The 17,182-nt window shown below is 38.4% G+C and overlaps 1 protein-coding gene across 4 annotated transcripts; it reads right to left on the minus strand.

Annotated features, from left to right (window-relative positions):
- Positions 1-249: 249 nt before the first annotated feature.
- On the minus strand, positions 250-7,258 carry LOC131154908 (uncharacterized). 4 transcript variants are annotated; one of them, XM_058107733.1, is made up of 5 exons: positions 6,800-7,258; positions 6,087-6,708; positions 4,344-4,399; positions 4,058-4,250; positions 250-909 (listed from the first exon to the last, which is right to left on the minus strand). In XM_058107733.1, exons 2-5 carry the CDS (start codon positions 6,696-6,698, stop codon positions 559-561), a joined length of 1,212 nt encoding a protein of 403 aa, XP_057963716.1. In that variant the 5' UTR covers positions 6,699-6,708; positions 6,800-7,258; the 3' UTR covers positions 250-558. The 4 variants fall into 4 exon arrangements, with proteins under 4 accessions (XP_057963716.1, XP_057963715.1, XP_057963714.1 ...); XM_058107732.1 differs by having other exon boundaries at positions 250-912; positions 6,800-7,257; XM_058107731.1 differs by having other exon boundaries at positions 6,087-7,257.
- Between the last annotated feature and the right edge of the window lie 9,924 nt (positions 7,259-17,182).

Below are 17,182 nucleotides of genomic sequence, written 5' to 3' on the forward strand. Positions count from 1 at the left end.
AATTGTCCAAACAACATAGGAAAAAACAAAACATTTGGTATACAAGCAAAGTGGTAACCTCATTTTATTAGAATTTTTCCAAATAAATTTGTGGCTATACATTTGGTAATATCATCAGCCAACCATATAACTTACTAGAGCAATATAGCTATATCTGCATCCACAGATAACAAATTTTTAATCAAATACTTGTAGTTGTACGGTAGAATAAAATAAAATAAGAATGGAATGGAATGGAATGAAAAATTATATGGTGAATATGCAAAATTATATTCCATTCCATCTCACTTTGTCACCAAACAAATAATATCTTGGGGCTCAGATAGCATTCCATTATGGGAATTGGAGTGGCCCCTATAATTGGAGTATGATTCCTTCACGCGGTGCCTTCTTTCTAACATGGATTATTACAAGTTTAACTGTTGCCATACTCAAAAGTGGAATGCTTTCATTTCCACGAGGAATCTAGCTGCCACTTTAATAGCTTGGATCAGCATATACGTATATGTATTAACAAAAGGGGAAATGATTCTAGGCTTCCAGTCACAGGGTTCTATTCTATTGAACAAAAGGGTATCTGGACATATAGTATTCTCTTACACGAGAAGCACCATCTCGAGCCAGAATCCCTTCCAGATCTCCGATGATTCTTGCCAACCATATCTCCAAATTTCTCTGAATTTCTTTGAAGTTGTTTCTGATGGAGTTCAGAGACCGTCTCGTTGCAAGTTTGGCCTGATCCCCAAGCTCATCGCCCGAGTAACCCTTGCCTGCTTCAGTTTGTAATGCCATTAGCTTCTGCCCAGTCTCAGATGCACGCTGCTGAAGTCGAAATGCTTCAAGAAGAAACTCTGTTTGCCGTTTTGTTCGGAACTCAGTGCTGAGGGTAGATTCACAGGGATCACTTACCTGCTGTAGTAGCAAGGAAAAATTGTCAGCAACAAAAAAATAAATAAACAAATAGAAAAGTGCCAGCCAAGATTTTGTTTACAGAGTCTTGAGCTCCAATTCAAATTGATCAGCTGAAACACCAAACGAAATTTCCACCATCCCTCAATGTCCGACAGAATTTCTTTACGAAGATGACAAGTTGTTTGTGCAAATTAACAAGGGGGAAGGCAAATTCAATAGTATAATTGTCAACCCATGGCAGATTCATCACATGGAAATGAACATTCTCCAACCTCAAGTAAATTTCATTCTGTCTAGGAGCATACTGTATATATACTGCTATCCTTAATGTGGCTTAAATATGTGCTCAGGATATGCTGCACAAACAAGCACAATTAATTTTGTCTTCTTGAACTTGAGAAAGAGCACAATCTTAGCAATTTATAATATGTTCCAGGCATTGTCACATCGTACACCCCTGATTCCCAAAATGTTTACAAGAATGGTTGATGGTAGGCCGTGACACAGACAAACTCGGTCAGCAATATTAGCAATTGACCAGTGGCAGAGCCAAAAAGTCTTTCTTTTTTATGTCACACTGGAGCAGGGTTTAAATGTCATGAATGCTAAAGAGTTAATATAGATTTCTAATGTGTCAACATCCAATTAAAAATATTACGGTGGGGCAAGGCACTGATGGGGAAGGAATTTGGGTAGATATGACTCTGCCTCTGAACTTAACACATCCCACAATTCAGCTTGCCTAATGTTGGCTTTAATTGAGGTCTATGGGCAATCTCCTTCAACTTACTGCAGTCTTTCGTTCACTCGCATCAATTGATTAGGTTAAAACACAATGTTATTATTTTCACATTATGTAGGTAAAATGCCATAATCCTAGTAGTGATATCTCTTTGTTACTTCATCACAAAATTACTTCTCCATTAACCTTTCTTCTCAAAGATTATATTTCTCTTTTCTTATTTTTTTAAGTCCTTGAAGTTAAGGTTGTCTTTCATTGATATCAAATTTTGTGAATTTTCCTTCAAGAAAACTTACATCAAAGCATTTGAGCTGAAGCTTTCATAAAGAAGATTTAATAACTTTTTGTAATATCACTGTTACTAACAACTGAAATAAATAAGCATATAAATGCATCAACCCAAGATACCCCACCAAAAAGATGTAGCCAAAGTCTATGGTTCTAAAAATCGGCCATTTCCAATACATAACAGTGTCACCCGAAGTCAGAATCGGAAAATAACTCAAAAGTGCTAGAATTCACATTCATATTGTCTGATATGGTCAGCTACTTGTCCTCATGCCCTAAGACTAGCTGTGAGTTGGTTAAAATATTGTTTATAAACTATTTTTTTGTCATTTCCAAAAATACAAGCTTTTAAAACTCAAAAATAGGTCTTCTGAACTATAGTCATCATATATGCTAGCAAATAGTCAAGAATGGAACTCATATTAAGATTAACTCAATTTAAACAAACTGTTTGTTAGGTGGACGATTGTTCATATTTTGGAAGTTTCTTCTTCTCCAAGTTAAAATATATTTATCACACACATCAATGGCTTTCCATTGCTTAAATTTGAAGGTACGTAATCTTCAGTGTTTGCCCCAAATTGTTTATAAGTTATAATTGTACTAAAGGTTAACACATTTGTATACTTATAGTATGAAATATATAATTGTACTAAATTTTTACACATTTGTATGCATATACTATGAAATATAGAATACTTTTTATGATTTTCTCAATTTAGATTATATTTATACCCAATAAAATAATGAATATTAAACAAATATAAAATTATGAATATTAAACAAGTACAAGGCTGTTTCCTTTTGGCAACAAAAAATCACTATAGCATTTTAACATGTTTTGTACATTTTTTTATGAATAAACTGATTTAAAAGTTGATAAAAATCATGTATTACATTAGCATGTAAGGTTTTGGAATCAAAACACGGAAATGCACAAGTTTTTAATAAGCTGATGCAATAATAAATTCAAGAATGTGGTATCTGCATCCAAATGACCATGACCCATTACCATTATACAGACTGCCACATTCTTTTAAAACTATGAGCAACACTAAGTCCAAACAACTTGCAATGTGGTTGCTTTGGGTTTGTAAGTAGCCTACACCGCCATTGGGCTTGGGCTTGGTTTGGCTTTCAACCAAGCTTGACATACCTGAGCTACATTAGCACGCACACAAATTCTGAAGCTAAGGCCCATTTGGTTAAGGCTTCAGATATAATCTTTTTTTGTATCCAGAAACACAGTAAACAAAGAATACGCAAAATTCACCTTTGATTAAGTGTTTTATCACTGCAGAAAATGTATCCAAACACACCCCTAGAAAACACAGGTTTTTAGGAAAGAATTTTAAGGTGTTTCCTCTGTCTTCGGCAGCAATTTTCCGTATATAAAATAAAACACAGGCATTGGTTATAACCCCTTTTTGATAAAATAATAGTAATTGTTAGTGTCGTTGTTGTTGTTATTAAAAAATTGCCACTTGGATCAACCATAACCAAATGCAGTTCCACAGTTATCATTCCCAGAAACAATTTTGAAAACAATTGACCAAACACAATTTTGAATATTAAAAATACAAGATACAATCCATTGTTTTCTTTTTCAAAAACAACAATATGAAACTCTTCTAAATCCTTAACCAAAAAGGTAAAGTTCCATTCATAAGCCTCCGAGTAAAACAGCATCATTCAAGCACTACAAGGATTCAGAGGACAAATTTTATATAATCTACCAGAAAATTATTTGGCGTTGTTCACTTGTGGAAATAGTTCCATTTTCCATTGCCAGTTTTCTAAATTTGTTTATGTAACTAAAAAAAACAACTTTTTATTGTTTTCTAGACTTCCTATACAAGTCTTGGAATTTGGAAACCTGGAAAACAAGGTGTTATCTTTGCAATGATTTGGAAATTTGGAAATGAAATTTTTTCACAACTAAATAAGCCCTTAGAAGTTCTATATAACTAAGCACCTCACTTGATGAGCACAGATTTCTCCATACTATTCCACAACAAAAATATATATATAGTTTCTAAAACTACCGAAGGATTACAAAAAATAGAAAATATATTTAATAGCACAAAGCAAGATCCAGAGATACTTATGCATTACCATTCTTTGGCATAGGTCATCAATCTTCCCTGCAAGGGCTTGATATCGCTTTGCTTGCTTCCTCATCAATGATGGTACCTTTGACAGATCACTTTTACCAATTCTTTCCAAATTCAGTAGTTCCTGTTCTAGCAATTTAAGTTTAGAGGCAATGCCTGTCGATTCACCATCTACTTTCCAAGGGGATTCCCTTCTGAACAAAAATGTTTATTATCCTTCCATTAGTTGCAGAGCATTGAAGAGGCATACTAAAAATATGTTTCTTTATCCATTGTGTTACACTTACCTTGCCACAAAATGCTTCGCGTGATACAGTGATTCAAGGGATTCACACTGTATGTCCTGTAAGAATTAAACAAATGAAATCAACACACACAGGAAATGCCATCACGAAGTACTTCACAGTAATCCAGATGACCATAAGCAACAAAGTTGGTTTGCAACACCCAACAAGTTATGTAAGAAAAGCTATAAAAGTCTGGAAAATGTTTCGAAGTTCCTAAGCAAAACAATTTCCACAATAAAAGGTCAAACATCCAACATTTTTTTTTTTAACTTGACTAAAGTGAAAATTGCTTCTTCGCCACTTCGGCGTTGCTGTAACAGAAGACTGATCAGAATTTTGACTCATGTGGATTGAATCTAAAGGCCCCAAAGAGGTATGCACATTACTAACTGGTCCTCCAAGCACGACAAACTGTAAGTATCCAACTGCAACATGAAACTAGGGCATTTCTAGCAAGCAGTGACTGTGATAATCAGATACCATGTTACACGAGTCCCACGTGAAATGTGGGAATGAAAGACAGGAGATGGAAAAAGAAACATGCATTTTTTCCAAAGAGTTACATGAACATGAGTCATTAAACAGGTTCATACCGTAGATCTGCAAGACAGTGACTTTGTTTTAACATATTCAATGATTTCTTATGGTCTGAAATACAACTCTCCATTCTGGAGTGTGGATGACTTATTGACTCTACTAGCTAAAAAAATTCATTAATGTAGCAATGGTGGTAATTCACAATCAACTCAACTGTCATTAGAGGGAACCATAGCTTTCGAAGGATGCAACGTTCTTCAAATTTTCTATATTACATCTTAACGACGTTAATAGGTTAACTTAACTGGCATGCACCTCTCTTTGAAAGAAGTTTATTTTTAGGTGACACAGTAGGTGGTCCTGCAACATCAACATTGCCATTGCGTGAAAGCTGTCCAGAAAAATGCTCCATCAAAGAGAGAACAGCAAGTGGCAATAACATGACACAATATTTTCCTTGCCAGGAGTTTGGCAACTAGCATATCCACATTTCAAGTTATGGATAACGACAAATAGCCAGTTAGGGAAAGATAAAGATCAGACAGAAAAGGAGTGGTAGCATGCACCCCACAACAAAGAACATTGATGTAGCACTTGCATACAAATTTAATGTACATTTGAATTGAAACTTTAGAGCAAAGTAAACCTTATACAGTGATTAGCAAGCGAAGGAGTCACAATAGGACAATGTTGAAAGAGACGGTTCTATTACAAGAAATTCAACTATCCTTGACAGATTTTTCCCAACCAATAATGTAGCAAAAGTAAACCATGATGCAAAAGAGAAAAAAACAAAGCAAATGATAATGTCTAAAGCAAAGGACTAAAGCACTGTCCAGAATTCCCAAGGCTTTTTAGAACCAATGCTGCGTGTGCAAATTATCATTAATGCATCAACAGTCGAAGTTTCAGAAAGTTTCTGTGTTGGTCTAGGTCTATCAAAAATTGACATTTCGAAAAACTTATTATATTTTTCTGGGTCTATCACACATGGGTTTTAAAGCAATTAATAAGAGAATAATCTCTCCTTATTTGCCATTTTTCTTTGGTTGGTTGAAGAGAAAATGCAGGAAAAGAAAATAATAAAACTACTACAGCTTTATTATGTAAATATTAAAATCAGGATTAGAGAAGTCAAAAAGCTTGCACAATCTACAATTATAGGAACTGTCCGTCAAGTAAAGAAGAAGACAACGTCACTCTAACCTGCCAGAGTCCTGCTCTTTCTGCCCACAACTTGGACGCCGACGGCAGCATATCAGAGCTAAAACAACTGTTCTGCCCATACAAGACAGCAATTTCTTCGGCATTCCGATTCCTCTCCAAGAAACACTCGTCCGCAATCGGATCCAGCCCCTCGGAAGCCCTAATTTTCCCGAACCTCGACACATCCCCATAACAATCACCGCCAATGTCCCCACTATCTCCGACACACGCATACGGCCCGCCGCCACCTCCGGCGCAGCCACCGTCCAATTCCTCAACCACGCGGACCGACCCATAATCATAATCCTCGAACTCCTGAGCCTTCCTCGACATGAAATTGAGCATTTCGTCCCTCTCGCTGACCTCCCTCCTCAGCCCATCCACCTGACCCTTGAGCTCCGCCTCGAACTGCTCGCACTCCTTGAGCTTCGCCCTCAGACGCGCAATTTCTTCCGCCGAAGCGTCGATCTGCTCCAGGAGCCGCTTCTCCTCCTGCTGCCAGGCGTTGCGGTGGCTGGCGAAGATCTCCACCACTCGAGCGTTCGCCTTGGAGTCCTCCTTCCTGCGCGACTTCATCTGCCTCAGCTGCTCCTCCGCCTGCAAAAGCCTCATTGACAGCTCCCTGTTGCGAGACTGCAGAGTGGGTATCAACGATAGCGAAGCTCTCGGGAGGAAAGACAAGAAAATGGAGAAACTAAGGCCCAAGTACGTACTGAGAAGCTTCCCAGAAGAGTTTGAAGTTTCTAGCTGCTGCTGCTGCCGCTCTTCTTCTTCTTCTTCTTGCTCAAGCGACGCCATTACTGAAACTGTCGAGCTCTACAGAGGAGCCGCGAACTGTTTCAGTATTTCTCCTTTCTTTCTCCCTTTACAGCAACTTTTCCAGGGCACTTTTATGTAGGTTCCTGTTTTACCTATGTGACCTTAATCTGCTTTGTGTTTATCAAAAACATTAAATATTACCAATGTCCCTTTCACACATGAGGGGCAGCAGTGACCTAGAAGTTTAGGGCAGGCCTGATATTAAAGGCTGAATCTGCATTTAGAGTGCAACAATCAACTAACTCAGGTTTTTGTGTGGCCTGGGTATTTCACTTGACTTTGTCCACGAGTGTGGTAGGGTACCTTATTCCGTTTTTGTCTTTCCATTTTGATGAAGGTAAGCCTTTGGTCCAAGTCTGTTCTATCTTGTGAAAATCATGGAGACCCAAATTGAAAGAAATTTTTAACAAAAGCATGGATATGGGTTTGAAAAAATTGATTCCAATCTACTAGTGTTTAGATTTTTTAGATATAGCCTTTTTGTTTAGATATTTGAGGAAATCTCGGCAATCTCTAGCCTAGTTTATTTGGTAGGACATAAAATTAAAAGCTTACATTATTTTATTTACTAAACTATAAGTAACACTACATTTTAGTTTCTCGCGTCTTTAACCTCCAAGATAAAGAGGAGTCTTTTTCTTTTTACATGCTAGTATTTTTATAAACATAAAACATCAAATAAGGATTATTTTTTAATCATTTTTATGAAATTAGGTCAGTTCACTTTTTCAAAAAAAAATTTAAAAAGAAAAAGAAAGCATTCAATGTGGGAAGGATATATATGTATACTCAATCCATAGAGCAAATCTACATATGAAAAATACAAACTCAAGAATACCTCCAAGTAAAAAGGTGAGTTCGTGCAAGATGATTTGCAAGTTCTTACGTTTATCTTTGAAAGTTCCTCAAGTCCACCTTTTTTTTTTCCTGCATAAGTTCTCTCTATTGTACCCTTTTTGCATGAATTTTCCTAATTATTGCATTTTTGTGGTAGGGGTTTTCCATTGTTGCACTGGTTTCTATTTATTTCATTTTTTTCATGGGTTTTATCCTCAAGTAACTAGTCTCATTTTGTTTTTTTTTTTTCCCGCATAGATTTTTTTTTTTTTTGTATTTTGTCTATTATTTTTTTTACTTTTTTTGCTCAAACAATGTGTGGATTATTTTAAATGGGATATGGAATTTGTGAATTATGTTTGCATGGCTTAGATAATTTCTATGAAGATAAATTTTATATATTTCTCGTGTCCCAAAGAGGAATAATTAGTATCCTTACGGTACTTACCCCTCATTTGGTTTGAAAAATGAAATTGAAATAGGAAATAAATCTAGAAAGGAATGAAATTGTTAGATTACCATTTTACCTAAAAGTTTAAGCTGTTAGGTTGTAGGTCAACAATGCATACCAAGTTTTAACAAGACACAGGCTTAACTCACTACTTTCTAGTTTTTATTTGTTTTATTTATGTTAGCTAAAAGTAGCTTGGTCAACTTCATATAAACTAAACAATTTGACCAAGCTGCTCTTGAGGTTGTATGCTCTTTTGCCTGACCTTAATTGCTTTAAACTTGCCATTGATTATCTATCATTGGGTGTTTCAGATGGAGTTTAGGTTGCACCTGCATATTTTTTACACCAATTCATAGAGTGACTCGTTTTTCAGTGCAAATCACGAATTTTTGAATTTGGAGATCAATAGATTGGGGGATTTGGAGGGTTTTCCTCCGAGATTTTCTACAAAAGTGTTTTAGATGTATTCTAAGTCTTCTGGGTGCATAGGGTTAAAATATAAACTATGTTTTGTAACCCTTGATTTATGCTTGATGATTTGATAGTGAAAATCAACTCCTTGCTCCCGTGGACGTAAACACATTGCCGAATCACGTAAATTCTTGTGTCTTTGATTTTATTACTTTCCTTTATTCTCTTTGTGATTGTTTGTTCCATATATTCATCATTTGTTGCTTGCACTACTTATTCTAATTCGATTTGTTGGCTTCCACTGCACATTAACATTGGTATTCAGACCACTTTACATAACAAATTGGTATTACAGCTACTAGTTGCAATAGCTGGGATTTCTTTGGCAAAGTTCGATATTGGTAAGTTTGATGAACTAGAAAATTTCAGACTTTGGTAGATGAGGGTTAAAAACGTGTTGGTGCAATAAGGTATGATGAAGGCACTATACGGAAAACAACCGAAAGGCATGGACGACACAAGTTGGAAGGAATTGGAAGCAAAAGTTGTAGCTACTATCAGATTTTCTGGTCGATGATGTGATGTATCACGTCATGGATGAGGAATCTTTGGCGGCAGTTTGGTTGAAACTGGAGAGTCGGTACATGTCCAAGTCTTTATCGAACAAGTTGTATCTTAAGAAAAGACTCTACAGACTTAAGATGGCATAGGTTTCAGATCTAAATCAACATATCGACGTATTCAATCATATCATCAATTATCTGAAGCAGGTTTATGTGAAGTTCAAGAATGAAGACAAAGTGTTGATGCTGCTGAATTCCCTACCTACGTCTCAGACGTACGAGAATTTGGTTACGACTTTGACACAGAGGAAAGAAACTCTAGAGTTGGAGGATATCATGAGTGCCCTGTTGAGTTTCCATCAAAGGAAGAAGGTCAGGGACGAAAATATTCAAGGTGAAGGGCTCATGGCAAAGGGGAACTAGGATCGTGGGAGGAGCAAATTCCGAGATGGACCAAGTAACAATAGGGCTCGGTCCAATTCCAGGAAAAGGAAGGATGTGCAGTATTTTAAGTGTGGTAAAAAGGGACACATAAAACTCGATTGTCCAAAGAGGAAGAAGGGGAATGCTGAAAACAAAGAAGGTTCACCAAATACGACGAATGTAGTGGAAGAATGAGACTCTAGGAGCGGTGATCATGATATGCTCTAGGTTTCATTTGGGTCAGATGAGTTCGAAAATTCTTGGATCTTAGACTCAACATTCTCTTATCATATGACGCCCAACAAAGACTTGTTCACCACTTACAGATTGGTGAGTTCTGGTTCCGTTCTGATGGGAAATGATGTTGCCTGCAAAGGTGTCAGGATGGGGAATATTAGAATCAAGAAATATGATGGTGTAGTGAGGACGTTATGTGATGTTAGGCACATACCGGAGTTGAGGAAGAATCTGATTTCGTTAGGCACCTTAGATTGTAATGAGTTTAGTTACAAGTCTAAAGGTGGGGTAATGAAAGTAATCAAGGGTGTTCTTGTAATAACCCAAGGAAATTAATTAGGACCTCATCGACGAACATAGGGGATTTGTTTACGAGGGTACATGAGGATCTCGTCAATGAAGGCACGTCTCGTCAACGAGAAGATACCGAGAGACTGTTTTTCCAAGTTCTGAATTTCATCAACGAGGAGATAGCATTCGTCAACGAACCTCCTTTTTTACCTTGTCGATGAGATGACATGGCTCATCGACGAAGCCCATGGTATAAATAGTCTTAAACTCGGATTTTTATGCAGAAATTATCAACAAAATTCTCTCTCTCTCTCTCTCTCTCTCTCTCTCTCTCTCTCTCTCTCTCTCTCTCTCCCCTCTACGGTTCCTCCCTTCTCTCTCTTCGATTTTGGCCTTATTATTCACCGGATCGACGATTTGAGGCCACCACGACACTTCTAGGAAAGTTCTCTCCAAGTCTGCCGGAGCAGATCATTGGTGGGACTAAGTTGAATTTCATCCCAAATCCAGGGTAAGGCCTTTTATTCAATATTTGGCCTTCTAGCAGTTGTAGGAAATGTAGTAGTCGAAGAAATAATAATATCTTGTTTTGGTAAATATTGTTTTCAGGGTGTTGAGTGGGGAACCCTACGGGTTCAAGACTCGTCACAGTAAGGGACCTTAGCAGGGATCCGGTAAGGGAAATATGCTATGCTAGGAGATTCTAGTATGATTTCAGTACAAATTATATATTATTACCAAATTATTATTCAGACCATAAATATAGTTTTCAGAGCCTAATAACCCTAATATTTAATTGTGTGGCATGAGTTGTAATATTTATACACTTTACAAATACTATGTTTACAGCTTTTTAGCATAAATATCCTAATATTTATATGTTTATAGAATGATGAATTTTCAGTATACAGTATACTCAGAAACATATATTTTCAGCAATTTCAGAACATCATGATTTCAGAACCATAACACCCAGATAGTCAGATATTTAGACAGCTTTTCAGTTATAAGAAACTAAATATTCAGTTAGTTATTCAGATTTTCAGATAAGTTTTACGGGGTTATGGTTATTTCAAATCATGGTTAAATAGTAATTTAGAAATATCAGTTATTTATATAGTATCAGACCCTAATGGACCAAATTCAGTCAGCAAAACTCGGTACCGTAGCTATATTCAGTTCAGAGTGTAACCACTACTCATATAGTATATGGTATTCAGAAGTCGATCGTGCCTATGTTGTGGACAGACTCCCCATTAGATATGGGTTGAGGGGGCCGATCTAACTGTCGAAGTTCAGTTGACTTACCCTGTTCGGCCAACCAGGTTAGGTCCCGCCTTCTGGCCACACAACCCTGTCATGAGGGGTTAGATCATGACTTTCAGTTATCCATCTAGGGAATCTTTTCAGTTATTATATATATATATGTATAATCAGATTTACAGAAAATAGTCATACCTATAGATATTAGTAGTATTATGAACAAATATTTAGGAAAATCAATTTATGTTAAGCAACATAGGTATGATTTATATTGCAACAAGCATACAAGTTTGACTCGACTTTGTTATTTATGGTATTTTCTAAGTTGGGTTTTACCAGCATGTAGCTCACTTGCCACAGACTAGCAATAGCATATTTCGTCTTATTGAGTGTCGTCTCATCCCAATAAATTGACATTTTTCAGGTGATCCAGTTAGGCGAGCAGATCAGGCTCGTAGATAGATGGGGGTTACGGTGCAGGCCTGTTAGTAGGGTAAGTCTTTTTGGGGAAAGGAGTACTGTTGTGTAACCTAGTTCAGTTGTATACGTGTAATTTGAGAATAATCTAGCACTCTAGAATTGTATTGTTTATATGTGGTTGTGGATTTATGTGAATTCAGCTTCTCGCTGCTTAGGCTATAGTTAGATTTAAATTAGTAGGTATTAGAGCAGTGTAAACTTCAGTATATATGTATTTTATATTATAAAAAAATTAGCAGGTCGTTACAGTTTGGTATTAGAGCTTAGGTTGCTAGGTTCTGTGGACTTTAGAATGCAGCGGAAGTAATACCAGAGTATAGGAAAGGATTTAAGGTTTGTTCTGTAATCTAGGTTTAGGATTTCAGTGGTGGTTTCTATGTTTTTCCTAGGGTGACGATTTCAAGAAAACCACAATAAACTATTGTTGGATCGTGTGTCTAGGTTGCAGAACTAGATCTTGAGTTAAGATTAGTGAAGGTAGTTAATTATGAATATGGGATTCCAGTTGAATGAAATAGTGTAGGTTTGCATAGGAGGTAAGGTTTTAAAGTGTGTTTCTTGTTTTCAGGATGGACCCAAGAAGCAGTGGCACGAATGCTAGGGAAGGCAGGTCAGGACCTTCTAGTATGGGAGGTGGAGATATTAATGTCATACTGCGCAGCGTCACCCAAAAGGTAATGGCTGAGATGGCCAGAAGCTTAAGGGAGCGTAGCTGCACAATCGAGCAGTTTACGCGGATGAAGCCCCCATCTTTTGCAAGAGGAGATGACTCGATTATAGCTAAGAATTGGGTTCAGGACATCGAGGAGACGTTGGTAGTGCTTCCATGTACGGGTGAACAGAAGGTGGTATTCGTGACGTTTAAACTAACAGGAGAGGCGAAGCGCTGGTGGAGATCAACGCGACTGATTAAGGAGCAAAGGCCGGTTCCAGTGCCAATGACGTGGGACCGATTCAAGGAGTTGTTCTTCGAGCGATATTTCCCCGCTATCGTTTGGAGCACGAAGGCAGCAAAGTTTATGCTCCTGGTATAGAGGCAGATGACGAAATCTCAGTACACAACTCGATTTATTGAGTTGTCACGTTTTGCCCCACATTTAGCACCAGATGAAGAGAAAAAGGCAAGAAAATTTGAAGAGGGTCTAAGCAGAACTTGTTTGAGCAGGTAATTAGTTTTAGAGCTCAGACATTTACAGAGGTTGTAGACAGAGCTACGATCATTGAGAGTGGTATACAGAAAGGTATAGCAGCTTGAAGTTAGAGGAAGAGGCTTGCGCCTTAGGGTTTCCAGGCTGGCTCCAGCAGGGGCCCATGGAGAGGAGGTTGTGATAGAGGAGATCAGAGGCAGACGACAGGACCTCGTGAGAATCAGGGTATGTAGACCTTCCCGGTATGTCAAGCATGCAGGAGAAGACATTTGGGGGAGTGCCGGGCAGGGAGAGATGTTTGCTATCATTGCAGGAGGCCCGACCACATGGCACGTGCATGCCCAGGATCGTCGGACCAGGTTCTAGCTCCTAAGCCCTATTGGGGAGGATATCAGGCAGCTTGGGGAGGCCAGCAAAGGAATGTAGCCCCGACGAGGGTTTACGCTTTAACGCTAGATGATGCTGAGATGGCCGCAGATGTGGTGACAGGTACTTTTACTGTTCCATCATACCCAATTATTGTTTTATTTGGTTCAGGTGCTACACATTCCTTTGTCTCTGCATCTTATGTCAAATTATCTAGAAGTGAGACTCAATCATTAGGTATAAAATTTTCAGTAACTACACCGTCAGGGTCAGTGACCAGGTGTCAAAGGGTACTCAAAGGCTTTCCAATAGAAATTCAAGGAAAAATACTACCTACTGACCTGATCGTGTTAGATATGTATGGATTTGATGTAATACTATGTATGGACTGGTTGGCAGTCAATCGCGACAGTATTTATCGTCACTAGAAAGAAGTGATTTTTAGACCCTCTGGTGAGCAGGAATTCAAGTTTGTTGGCTCACTTGTATGTGCTCCGTCACAACTAGTATCAGTCATGCAGGCAAGCATATTGCTCATAGACGGAAGTCAGGGGTTTGTGGCTTTTGTAAAGGAGGCGATAGAAAATGAATCGAAACTTGATGGTACATTAGTAGTATGAGAATTTCTAGATGTTTTTCCAGAGTAGCTATCTGGGTTGCCTCCCGAACGCGAGGTGGATTTTGTTATAGATTTACCTCTAGGAACAACACCAATCTCTAAGATTCCTTACCGTATGGCTCCAAGTGAATTAGGAGAATTAAAGGAACAATTGCAAGATTTTCTGAACAGGGGTTTTATACGACCCAGTGTATTTTCGTAGGGATCTCCAGTGTTGTTTGTAAAGAAGAAAGACGGGTCTATGAGGATGTGTATTGATTACAGAGAGATAAACAAGGTTACTATTAAGAACAAATATCCTCTACCCCATATAGACGATTTGTTTTATCAGCTCCATGGTACGCAGGTGTATTCCAAGATCGACCTTAGATCAGGTTATCATCAAGTGAGGGTAAACGCAGAGGACATTGCAAAGACAGCCTTCAAGACCAAGTATGGGCACTATAAATTCCTCGTTATGCCATTTGGTCTGACAAATGCCCCAGCTGTGTTCATGGACTTGATGAATAGAGTTTTTCACTAGTATCTAGACCAGTTTGTAGTGGTTTTTATTGATGATATACTGGTTTACTCGAGAAGTTTCAAGGATCATGGGGTGCACTTGAGATAGGTATTGCAAACGCTCAGGGAGGAAAAGCTCTATGCCAAGTTTAGTAAGTGTGAGTTCTGGCTTGAGAATGTTACATTTTTGGGTCATGTGATCTCAGGAGATGGTATTTCAGTAAATCCCAGCAAGATTGATGCAGTGGTAAATTTGGTCAAGCCGAAGAACATTCAGGAAGTCAGAAGTTTCTTTGGACTGGTAGGTTATTATCGTCGATTTGTTAAGGGGTTTTCAGCCTTATCAGGACCTCTCACGCTTTTGACCAGGAAAAATGTCAGATTTGCGTGGGATGAAGAATGCGAGCAGAGTTTTTAGGAATTAAAGCAGCGGCTCGTCACTGCACTAGTACCGACGATTCCATTAGGAGGTGATGGTTATGTAATTTATAGTGACGCATCTTTGAAAGGGTTCGATTTTGTATTGATGCAGTATGGTAGGGTGGTAGCATATGCGTCCAGGCAGTTGAAAGAATATGAAAATAACTACCCTACTCACGATCTGGAATTGGCTACAGTAGTACACGCACTGAAAATCTAGAGACATTACATATATGGTGAGAAATGTGAAATATTTTCTAATCATAAGAGTTTAAAGTATTTCTTTACACAAAAAGAGTTGTATATGCGGTAAAGGAGATGGTTGGAACTCATCAAAGATTATGATTGTATCATCAGTTACCACCCAAGTAAAGCAAATGTGGTAACTGATGCACTGAGCCATAAATCAGAGGATACAACGCAGTTAGCAGTAGCAATTTAGCACCCAATTCAGATGGACTTGGAAAGGCTTGGTGTGGAGTTAGTTAAAGATGATCCTCAGGCGTTTATTGTCATTCTAGTTGTACAGCCTACACTATATGAAAGAATTAAAGCTACTCAAGGGGATGATCCAGAATTAGCAAAAGTAATAGCCAAAATACAAGATGGTCAGGGAGAGGAATTCAGCATTTCTGGCGATGGGGCTTTGAGATTTCGCACCAGATTGTGCATGCCTATGGATGATAGCATTAAGAGAACAATTCTAGAAGAGGCTCACAGATCTCTATACACTGTTCACCCTGGCAGTACGAAAATGTATAGGGATCTGCGGGAGTATTTCTGGTGGAGTGACATGAAGAGGGAGATTGCAGAATTCGTACATCAGTGCTTGATGTGCCAGCAAGTTAAGGCCGAGCACCAGAGGCCGACGGGATTGTTACAACCACTTTTATTCCAGAGTGGAAGTGGGATCACGTATCCATGAATTTTGTTACTGGGTTATCGCTGGCGCCGCATGGCCAAAATGCCATTTGGGTAATTGTTGATAAGCTGACAAAAACGGCTCATTTTCCAGCCCATTAAAGTTAGCTACCCTATGAACAGGCTAGTAGAGATTTATACCGGACATTGTTCAACTCTATGGTGTGCCGATATCTATAGTCTCAGACCGTGATCCACGCTTCACATCCTAGTTCTGGAAGAGCTTACAAAAGGCTTTAGGGACTCAGTTAGCATTCAACACCGCTTTCCATCCTCAGACTGACTGACTGACTGAGAGAACGATTCAAGTACTTGAGGATATGCTGCAAGCGTATGTGCTGGATTTTGGGGGTAGTTGGACCCAGCATTTGCCACTAGTGGAATTTACTTACAACAATAGTTATCAAGCTAGCATAGGCATGGCACCTTATGAAGCATTTTATGGTAGGAGATGACGTTCTCCTCTATACTAGAGTGAGCTTGGAGAGAGGTGAGTTTTGGGCCAGAAATAGTACAACAAGCGTATGATAAAGTCCGACTTATTCGAGATAGAATCAGTGCAACATAGAGTCGGCAGAAAGGCTACACGGATACTCACCTCCAGGAATTGGAATTTGAAGTGGGTGACCATGTATTTCTAAAAATAACATCACTGAAGGGAATCATAAGGTTTGGGAAGAAGGGTAAGTTGAGCCCTAGGTTTATTGGCCCATTTGAGATACTCGAGAAGATTGGGTCAGTTGCCTATCGACTAGCTCTACCATCATCTCTATTTAGAATTCATGATGTATTTCATGTTTCTATGTTAAGGAAGTACATCTCAGATACTTCCCATATTATTAGCTACGCAGAATTGGAACTCAGTGATGCTCTAGCATATGAGGAAGCTCTAGTACAGATCCTAGATAGAAAAGAACAGGAATTGCGCAACAAGAAGATACTACTAGTAAAAATCCTGTGGAGAAATCACACGATAGAAGAAGTTTCTTAGGAGCTTGAAGATGAGATCAGACAGAAATACCCCCATTTGCTTAGTGGGTTATAGCAGTGATGTGAAAGTTAAAGTAGTGATGATTTTGTTTTGTTTAATACAGTGTAATTGTAATATAGAGTATAGGATAGGTAGTATTTTGGTTTTAAGGGAATTTTCTTTTATAGTTGTAATCTCCCAAAACGTGAGGGCAGGTAATAAAATAAGTAGCCATTTATCTTAAAGGATTAGGAATCATATGGATAAGTAAATTTCAAGGGCAAAATTTTTATAAGCGGGGGGGGGGGGGGAGAGAGAATTTAATAACCCAAGGAAATTAATCAGAACCTCGTCGATGAACACAGGGGATTCG

Source organism: Malania oleifera, chromosome 5, assembly GCF_029873635.1.
Source record: "Malania oleifera isolate guangnan ecotype guangnan chromosome 5, ASM2987363v1, whole genome shotgun sequence".
NCBI classification, from domain to species: Eukaryota; Viridiplantae; Streptophyta; class Magnoliopsida; order Santalales; family Ximeniaceae; genus Malania; species Malania oleifera.

Excerpts from the sequence above, each read along its gene's own strand:
- LOC131154908 (XM_058107730.1), bottom strand. The coding sequence starts at position 6,884 with ATGGCGTCGCTTGAGCAAGAAGAAGAAGAAGAAGAGCGGCAGCAGCAG. Across the intron at positions 4,251-4,343 it reads GCGAAGCATTTTGTGGCAAG|AAGGGAATCCCCTTGGAAAG; the intron begins GTAAGTGTAACA and ends ATTTTTGTTCAG. Across the intron at positions 913-4,057 it reads ATGACCTATGCCAAAGAATG|CAGGTAAGTGATCCCTGTGA; the intron begins GTAATGCATAAG and ends TTGCTACTACAG.